Below are 10,582 nucleotides of genomic sequence, written 5' to 3' on the forward strand. Positions count from 1 at the left end.
ATATTAAGAGTTTTTCTAAAATTGTGTCTCTTTAATTGTCAAACAGTAACAGTTGAGTTCAAATCAAGATGAAGCAGTATCTGGAAGTTCTGGAGACCAAAATAATAAAAATGCACAACAAAATAACTACTTCTTTCTTTTTTTTTTTTTTAGGAGGATGTAGAAATGTACCATTTTATTATTACAAAGATTCTCACGAAAATGAAAATAGTATCTCAAAAAGGGTACTAGACTACCAGTCTCCACCCACAGAATTGGGCGAGGATAGAGGGCAGGCAGTGGGAGTTCCTTGGCTCACACGGGGCCAGTGGGATGGCACGATAACAGGACCAATCTAAAAATGGCTGTTACCTTATGGAGCCTGATGGGGGGGGTCCCTGAAGACCCAGCCACTCCTTCTAGAATGCTCAGTAAGGGCACCTTTCCAAAGCTACTAAGCAGACACTTGGCATTTCAGGATTTTTGTCCCATGGCTGCTTAAGAGTATGCCTTCCAGACCTGGCACCCTTTATGGTTCAAAATTAAGAACTGGGGAAGGATGGTGGCAAGGTAGCCACTAGAAAAGCTCACTCATAACATGTGCCCTGGGCTCAGGGCCCTGGTTCCTGTCTAGTCCCTGGGGATATTTATATTTAATATATTTTTATATAAATACACAGAGAAATAGAAAATATAAAATCTGAGGGGTTGTGGGAGAAAGGTGGGGAACTTGGCAGGAAGCCAGAACTGGAGAGGTCTGCTCAGGCCAACTTGACCTCCTCCTTGACCCCTTTGGCTTCTTGCTTCTCCTCTTTGGTTTTCTCCTCTTCTGTGACTTCTTTCTTCTCTTCTGGGTCTTTCTCTTTTTCATCCTCAGTTTTGACTCTCTTGGCTTTTTTGAAGTTGGAAGAATTCTTGTGCCCACCTTCTCCCTCCTCATCAGAGTCTGAGAACTCTTCCTCACAGGCAATTTGTTTGTCAGAAGAACAGATTGAGATGTGCTTGTCAGGGTCTTCTTCGTCCTCATCACCACTCTCCTCTGGAATGGCATCCTCAGGAATCACCTGCCTTTGGACCCCAGGTGCGTAGGGCAGCATTCTCAGGTTCTCAAACAGTCGCTGTTTGATTTTCTCCAGGTATTCATTGGTATTCTGGTTCGTCATATTGGAAGGACTGATGTGAAGTTTGAAATCTGGTCCAAAGTATTCAAAGTAGTCGTTGTACGGAAGCTCATTCGGGATCTCTGTGTCCAGGGCCATGGCTGTTTCATACGTCCAGCAGCGGGCCACGTTGCAGATGGTGTAGCCCCCCCCTCCCCCAAGCATCAGCATGGGCATGTTGAAGCTCTTCACAAACTCCACACACTTGGCCTGCCCTTTGATGGTCAGATTGAAGCAGCCTAACCGATCCCCAGACAGGGAGTCGGAGCCACACTGTAAGACAACTGCACTGGGCTGGAACATCTCCATCACTTTAGATATGGCCGGCTTGAAAATGGCCTCATAGGACTCATCATCGATTCCATCTCGGAGCGGGTAGTTAACAGCATAATACTTGCCTTTGCCAGCCCCAATATCCCGTAGGTCCCCAGTTCCTGGGAAGTACTCTCCGTATTTATGAAAGGACACAGTCATGACCCAGTCTGTGGTATAGAAGGCGTCTTCCACGTCATCGCCGTGGTGAATATCAACGTCAATATACAGCACCCTGTGGTGATACTTTAGCAGTTCCAGGATGGCCAAGACGATATCATTGACGTAACAGAAGCCAGATGCCTCAGACTTCTTTGCATGGTGCAGGCCCCCGGCCCAATTCACAGCAATGTCCGTCTGCTGCTTATTCAGTTTCACAGCACTCACCACAGAGCCACCAGTAGATAACTGACAGAACTCAAACAGGCCATCAAATACTGGACAGTCCTCACCGACGTTGAATCTCTGCATCTGCTGGCTGTACTCAGACATGTTATCTGGGCGGATGGAGCGCAAGAATTTAATGTAGTCGTCACTGTGGTACTTGTTCATCTCCTCAGCACTGGCTTTGTGAGGGCGATAGATTTCCATTTTTCGGTACAGACCATAGTTAAGTAGCAAATTGTGAGTCATGCGGATTCGGTGAGGCTTCATTGGGTGACCTTGTCCATAATAGTAATTTCCAACATCCCCGTCATAGTAGTAATAGACTTTCCTCTGAGTGCCCTGAGTCTTGCTCGTCTCCCATCCCTTCCATCAGTCAGTCCGTCCGGCCAAAATAACTTCACTTCTTGAGCATCTCCAGAACCATCTACACCATATCAAACAGGATTTCATGCATTAGGTTATTATTATCCCTAGTTAACAGAGAGAGAAACTCAACCTCAGGCCAGGTATTTAGTGTGACTGGCGGTCAGTGGCAGCGAGAAGTACTTTGAAGCCCATTATTTAAACCATTAAATTCCCAATTTGTAATAAAGTATTAAGTCTCCCCTAAAGCCAAGCAAAATTCCAATCTCTTATTTTATAGGTACAAGAACTAAACAAAATATTTGCAACTTGTAAGACACATGATTTATATCCCTTATAAACAAATTGCTCCTATAGGCAATGTAATTGAAAAAAATAGTTACAGATATGACCAGTGTAGGGCAAGAACTTTCTCCATTATCGTCTTAGCACCTCCAGCTGGGCCTAAGACTTAAATTGGTAGAAGACAGATTAATGGGAGAAAAGGATACAAATTCATGAAATTTTTTATATGTACATGGGAAAGCCTTCACAAGAGAATGAAGATTCAGAGAAATGACCAGAGCAGGGAGGCTTTATACTCTTTAGACAAAGAAACAACCCATTTGTGAAGAATTGACAAGACAAAGGAATGTGGGCTAAGAATAGTAAATTGTGAAGAAGTAAGTAGGAAGATAAGGGTTAGTTTAACAAGGTTTGTTTGTACAGATTATTGGCCGCAAATTCCCCATCTCTGATAATAAGAATGTCTTCCTTCTTTCTGGTATAGGAAGGGTACTTATCACATGGGAATTTTATCTCCTGCTTTCAGGGAAAAAAAGAGGGTTGGGGTGTCTTTCTTGAACCTGCTGTTTCTTAAGTGTCTTTATTTTTTTTTAAAGATTTTATTTATTTATTTGACAGAGAGAGACACAGCGAGAGAGGGAATACAAGCACGAGGAGTGGGAGAGGGAGAAGCAGGCTTCCTGCAGAGCAGGGAGCCCAATGCGGGGCTCTATCCCAGGACCCTGGGACCATGACCTGAGCCAAAGGCAGATGCTTAATGACTGAGCCACCTAGGTGCCCCTCTTAAGTGTCTTTAATTTAAAATATTCAATATGCCAAAGTGGCATATTCTGGGATCCTTTACCAGGCAAGTGAAGGAACATAAATACAAATGGCCAGTGAACATAATTTAAAATATTTAACCTTACTAATGAATGGGGACATGAAAATTAAAGTAAGATATTACTTTTATTTATCAGATAGGCAAAAATTCAAAACATCACAGTGGAGAAAAGGATACTCTTATATATTATTTTTAGGAGTGTAAAATAATACTTATCAAAAAAAAAGTAAAAATACACATATCCACTGCCACAGTAAATCCATTTCTTAGTATCTCTCAAGCAGAAATATTCATATAAAATGGCAAGGATAGTTGCTCAAGACTATTCTTAGTAGCATTTTTGAAATTGTTAAGAATTAGAACAAATTTAAAGTAAATCAGTTAAGGACTGGTTTTAAAAGTTGTGATACATTCTTCCACTAGAATAAAATTCAGACTTAAAATAATGAAGTGGATGTATAAGCAGTAGAAAGATACACGTGATATGTCACTGAATAAAAAAGCAGGTTTCAGAATAATATGTTAGTCATGATACAATTTGGTTAAAAAAAAGATATGTATATCTGAATTTGCATAAAGAAAGGTGTGATAGGATAAAAACTGAAATTGTTAAAAATGGTTACATCTGAGGGGAGAGAGTTGTAGGGAAAAGTAGATACGAAAGAAACATTAAATTCCTTAAGATTTGATAATTTTTAATCATTTCCAACTTTTTAAATGAAAATATGTTGTAAGTCAAAAGAGAGAAACATTTTAAGAAGTGAGAGCAACACATTCCTCAAAAAGTGTTGAATGGGTAGAAACTGAGGAGAAAATCTCAATGGGAAGGTCAAACTCAAACAGAGTTGAAAACCACTCAGTCCAATTTTTTCTCAGTTGAAAATTCTTCTTCCAGCCCTAAAAACTGAAAGGTGCAGCATTCTGTTTGCTTGATTTTTTTCATTTGAATTATTAAGGTGCAATTTACATACAATAAAATTGAGCCAGTCTTAAGGACACAATAAATTTTGACAAATGGGGGAAACACCACCATACATTTTGTTTTAGGGCTCCGGGTGGCTCAGTTGGTTAAGCGTCTGCCTTCGGCTTGGGTCATGGTCCCAGAATGCTATGATTGAGTCCCATATGGGCTCCTTGCTCAGCAGGGAGCCTGTTTCTCCCTCTGCCTGCCACTCCCCCTGCTTGTGTTCATTCTCTCTCTCTCTTTCTGACAAATAAATTTTTTAAAAAGGCTCCTTATTTCACTCTAGCTAAGGATTGATAATTCATCCTTTCCAGGCATATTTACACTTTAACAGAAAGCTATTCAAGATGCTTTAACCCAAGGCGATAATATTCTTAATTATTAGAATTCTACTTCTGTCAAAATCCATTAAAACAGGACAAATTACCCCTGGCTGTGCCCTAGGCCATTCATGAAAGCAAGATACAAATAAACATTTGTGAGGTCTCTAGAGTTTAGAAAGTACTCAGATTCTAGAAGATAAATCACTCACTGGAATTCCGATCCATATCCTCCCTATTTGTTTCCAAATCAACTGTGTCTGCTCCTTCTCTATGCCCCAGATTATTGATTCAGTAGCCTAGGTTTGATAACTCACTTTTGACTCTTAGATTTTGGTTAATCTCTAACTCTTCACCTGTTTGTTGTTTTTGTCTTGGCATACATCTACAGAATTTAGCTAAGCTCAATTCATGAACATTTGAATCTTCTACTCCAACCTAGCCTTTTGGAATAAACTATCTCACTCCCCACCATGGAAACTTGGAATTCAGCAGAAATTTAAAAGAAGAAAAATATTTACTGTGAAGAACTCTTTTCTTTTGTCCATGGTTAATTCTGGTCCTCTGTTCTTTCTCTCATCTCAGATTTAATACTAGGTTTGCCTCTTAATTTTGAGTAGGCCTTTTCCCCAGTTTCCAGTCAGGCATTTAAACTTGAGCTCACATTTGGGGGTGAAGAAATAACATTATAAACATTAACATTATAAACATCTATTTCATTTGACCATTTTTTTCCCAACCAACCTATATTACTTTTTGTAACTTCTTAAATTTCATTCAAAAAGAGTGAGATAAGATGATGTGGATATTTTAAGGGAATTATTGGTCAGATCTTTATCTCCACTCTTTCCCAGGAGATCTTAATAATGGCTCATCTCCTTTTTCACAAAAGTCTATCATGCTTCAGGTATGAACAATTCTAAGGTGGCAAAGCAAAGGGAAAATTGGAAGTATTGACGTTAGTGCTGAGAAAGTGAATTATTCTAATGACTATTCTAATGAAAGGAAATTATTCTGATGCTAATTTTTGAGCTGTTTTCTAATTATTTGCTTTCATCAGAAGTGAAGGAAAGCCTAATCTAACTTGTCAGCTGATAGATTTTAAAATAACTTTTAATAATAGGTCTTTTTAAATAATAGATCATTATGGAGTTTTTATGTGTATATGACTTGGAAAGACTTCAAAATGACATTGCTACTACAACCTTTTCACATTTGTATCTATTTTCTAATGTAAACAGTTTCTCAGCACTAAATATATAAATATTAAAAAGTAGGGATATCTCAAAATATTCCATATTCCTGAAAATGGGAATAGAACTGATGAGACTAGAACCTTGTCTCATTCTAGTAATTAATAATATGCATCTCATAGAGGTACACTGATTTAAAAAAAATTAAAACACAGTTCCATCTCTCCTGAAAATGTGTAAATCTAAAATATTTTGCTTTTATTTATCAAAACTGCATACATCTATGTAATATATTTATTTTATATACAAATTATGATTGTATTAAAAACTCAAATGGGGAAACATTTGTAGTACTCAGAGCTTTAGGATCATAGAAAATAACTTTTCAAAATTCACTTTATATGACTATTGTTGCAGAGAAGTATGATAGGGTGATCAAGATTTTCAAGCTTAAAAATTACATGAAGATAAAAGTATGTAGGGACTGTGGAATGGCAAAGCAATTTCAAAGAGAAAAGAGAATTACACAATATTTAAGAGTGCTGGGAAGCCTGGGTGGCTCAGTCGGTTAAACATCTGCCTTCAGGTCATGATCCCAGGATCCTGGGATCGAGTCCCACATGGGGCTCCTTGCTCAGCAGAGAGCCTGCTTCTCCCTCTGCCTGCCGCTCCCCCTGCTTGTGCTCTCTCTCTCTCTCTCTGACAAAGAAATAAAATTAAAATATATATATATTTAAGAGTGCTAAAGGGGAACTTGTTCATCTGTACTAAAACAACAACAACAACAAAACGTTTGATTATGGAAATTTTCAAATATATCCGAAAATCGAATGATTTAGTGGACCCTCATTATCCAGCTTCAATAATTACTAATATTTTGCCAATCTTATTTCATTTATCCCCCACCTCTTTTTATTTTTTGCTAGCATTTTTATGCCAAATCTCAGACACCATATTATTTCATAATAATTTGTGTATTTGTAAAGTGGGTAAGGGTAGATATCAGTCTAATATTTTACTTAGAGTTCATTAGAGACATTGTTACAAAGCAGTATGACAGCTCTACTTCAAATGTCAATATTTACAAAAATACCAGATACCTTTGCATTTTTTTATTCTAAGATATTTCAACATATCTGAAATTGGATGAAAAAATAAATTTGACATTTATTTTTTCCCCCTTTTAATGAATTTGCACTAAAAAAAACCCAGTAACTTTTAAAATATGTGTTTTATTTTGGACATCACACAGATTATAACTAGAGAAAAATATAATATTTTGCCTTGTGGCATCCTTATAGGTCTATTGTCTCTTCAATTACAAAATGCAAAAATTCTGAAGACTAAATGCTTTTTCCTAATTTTGGTGTAAACTCATCAGACAGCAAAACCTGCCCGAAATGATGTGAGCTTATTCATAGTCTTTATTTATTTCACGTAGTGTGAATATTTCGGTATTTTGTTGTAAACATATTAATGGGTTTGATTATAGGGTGCTTCCTCAAACCCTGATAAAGTTATTATGTGCATGATAAAAGGCATATGTTTAAAAAAGAGCTTGAAACACATATGAACCCAAGAGTTTCATATAAGGGGTGGTGAACCTGTATTAATATACTTTATTTGATTTATCTGCAGACAACTTACTTTCTGTATTTTTAATCCATTTATTACATTACTGACTTTGCATCTGGTGGTCTTCTCTCTGCACAACATATTCATATGGCTGAGGACCATAGAAGCAGAGAGAACTATGTTTATAATTAAAAATACCAGGATCTTTAAATAGAACTCAGCTAACACATGACAAGCTTTTTTCTTTAGAATTAAACTTGTTTTTTTCCAAAATAGAATCAAATGCTAAGAGCTTGCATATATTATTAGAGCCATTTATGTTACTTCCCAAACTCGCCCTGATTTCATATCCCTCACACTCCCCAAGGTCCATGGTCCCTGCCCCAAATAGTATAACTGGGATGGTTATGGGTAAGTAAACAATGAAGTATATTTTGTCTTTTAGAAAAAAGAAACCGGACCAATTCTACCGGAATTCTCCAAAATAGAAACAGTATGTCTTCCTCACATTTGACTGTTGCAAATGTTTTATTTTTACAGTCTGAAAAAAGCCTCAATTGTCCAATGTAATCTCAGTGCACAGGAACCAAAACCATAGTGAACGTCAAAATAATCACAGCAGTAAGCATGTGAATCATAGAAGAATCATTTAAAATTTGTTTAACAATTAATATAACACTAAAAATAACAAAAATTAAAGAATAATTGTTTATGCCAGGATATTGGGTTTATGCTTTTTCTCAATGTTCAAAAATCAACTCTAGGCCTTAATAAGAAACTAATGATGTAATGTATGGTGATTAACATAACATTATAATAAAAAAAAAGAAAAATGGACAAAAAATAAAAAAGAATTATATACATTATAGTTTTATTTATGAAACTACCTAAAAAATAGATAATCTCATCATCAGAATGTTAATCAAAAGTTTTAAATTCTAAGAACAATGAAAACTGTGAATCTAGAAGGTTTTATCTTTTCCTTTGGCTGGGAGGAGGTCTGGTTATTATTTTATGATAATTCATTTCCTCTGTCAGAACTGTTACAATAACTGAGAAGGCATGTGACCAGGAAGAAGGTAGAATCATCTTCTCCTTTTTTTTTTTTTTTTTGGTCTAGGCTAATATTTTGGTTTAAACATGTATTCTTTAATTTTTGTTTATCTTTAGTGTTATACCAATTGCCAAACGATTTTTAAGGGACTTTCTGTGATTCACATGCTTACTGCTGTGATTTTGCTTTTGACTGAGTGAGTTAATCACAGTCAAGAGCAGAAGTTATATCTGTGGTGCTTCTAGATTATTCCTTCCCAGTGTACTCCCTCCCCCCTCCCCCACCCCCCACGCCATCCGCACAACTGAACCATCTCTCCCCATTGCTGGGCCCTAGCGTGTGGCACAGCAGGGCAAAGACAGGGGCCCCAGCACTCAGACGTGCCAGGACATCTATTTATTTTTATTTATTTATTTATTTTTTTTTTTATTTTTTATTTTTTTATTTTTCTCGGGACACCTATTTTAAAAGAACCAGGAGATACTGGGGCGCCTGCGTGGCACAGTAGGTTGAGTGGCCAGCTCTTGATTGGGCTCAGGTCATGATCTCCAGGTCGTGAGATCGAGCCCCACATAGGGCTTCTGCTCAGTGCGGAGTCGCTTGAGAGTCTCTCTCTCCCTCTGCCCTTCCCCCCTGCTTGTGAACTCTCTTTCTCTCTCCCTCCCCCCCAACAATAAATAAATAAATAAAATCTTTAAAAAAAAAAATAAAAAGAACCAGGAGATGAAGTATACAGCATAGGGAATCTGGTCAATAATATTGTAATATCTTTGTATGGTGACAGACGGAAGCTGCAGGTAACGTGGTGAGCATTTTGTAATGTATATACTTCTCAAATCATGTTGTACACCTGAAACTTATATTGTGTGTCAACTATACTTCAATTAAAACAAAAATTAAGGAGAACCTGGTTGGAGCAGTCGGTTAAGTATCTGCCTTTGGCTCAGGTCATGATCCCAGGGTGCTGGGATCGAGTCCCGAATCAGGTTCTGTGCTCAGCGGGGAGCCTGCTTCTCCCTCTGCCTGCTGCTCTGCCTACTTGCGCTCTCTCTCTCTCTCTGTCAAATAAATAAAAAAAATAAAAATAAAAAATAAATGAAATAAAATAAAAACAACCGGGAGAAGGAGAGCATAGAACGGCGAGGGCATAACCACGCTCCTCGCGCTGGCTGCAGCACCATGGGTCACCTCACTTATAGTTGCCCCTTCAGTAGATCCAAGCGGTGAGGGATCTCCAGCCCAGTGCTCACCTCCCGGGTGTCATCGTGAGGCAGACACTGAAGCCAGCTGCAGAGTCAGTGCCGCAGTTCCCCCAGGAGTAAAAGGAAGTACCAATATAATGTTGGCTTTTAAGGGAGATCTCCCAACTGCTAGAGCTTTACGCTTAAAACAATGAAAAACAACACCTTGTAGTATTATTTACACAGTCACATATGTTATATCATTTTTCACTCTCAAATGACTTACCAAGGGGGGGTACATCAAGGAGAGGAAAACAGAGAAACAAACGCAGTGACATGTTCAAGCGTTCACATCGGAGTGGGCAGAGGACTGATTTTCTCAGGGAACAGTGATTAAGGGTGTGGGTTTGAGATCCAGACTTGGAAGGTTGGAATCATGACTTCAACATGTCTGAGCTTTGTGTTCTTGGGTAAAATATTTAACCTCCCTGTGCTGTGTGTGGGGATTTTCACAGGGCCATGTTGTGGATTCCATGTGTTAATCTATGTGAAGCATTCTGGAAGGCTCTGTCGGTGTTTGCTTTTATTCGCCTCCCATGTAATAGCATGGTGTGTTTTGATGTGTTTGTAAGTAAAAGTCAACATTTTTGCTTCTAGTTTATATTGCTTATCTAAACTTTCAGCCAGTAGCCAGTGACATTCTAAAAGAGGGGAATAACCTGGGGGAAGCAGCTGTCCTAGAAAGGCACTAAATGTAGAGGGTAAAAAGGTAATCACTCACCTGTCGCAAGCCAAAACCCACCCACTCTCAGAATGTAAAGGAGCAGCCTAGTAACTTGGAGCTGTTCAGGTCTTCCTTCCCCTCTAAGCAGTTATCTACCCGCCCTTCTTAAACTACTTTTTACATGCTTCCCTATTCAAGATCAACTCGATACAATCAAGAATTAGGTCTTCCTCTGCTTCACTTGTGTCTAATGACTGACAGG

The 10,582-nt window shown here is 38.2% G+C and overlaps 1 protein-coding gene across 1 annotated transcript; it reads right to left on the minus strand.

Moving 5' to 3' along the window:
• Positions 1-467: 467 nt before the first annotated feature.
• On the minus strand, positions 468-2,171 carry LOC110578860 (histone deacetylase 1-like). The gene has a single exon (XM_044914250.1). The coding sequence runs from the start codon at positions 2,103-2,105 to the stop codon at positions 741-743; it is 1,365 nt and encodes a 454-aa protein (XP_044770185.1). The 5' UTR covers positions 2,106-2,171; the 3' UTR covers positions 468-740.
• Positions 2,172-10,582: the final 8,411 nt, after the last annotated feature.

This window comes from Neomonachus schauinslandi, chromosome 4 (assembly GCF_002201575.2).
Source record: "Neomonachus schauinslandi chromosome 4, ASM220157v2, whole genome shotgun sequence".
Lineage (NCBI taxonomy): Eukaryota > Metazoa > Chordata > Mammalia > Carnivora > Phocidae > Neomonachus > Neomonachus schauinslandi.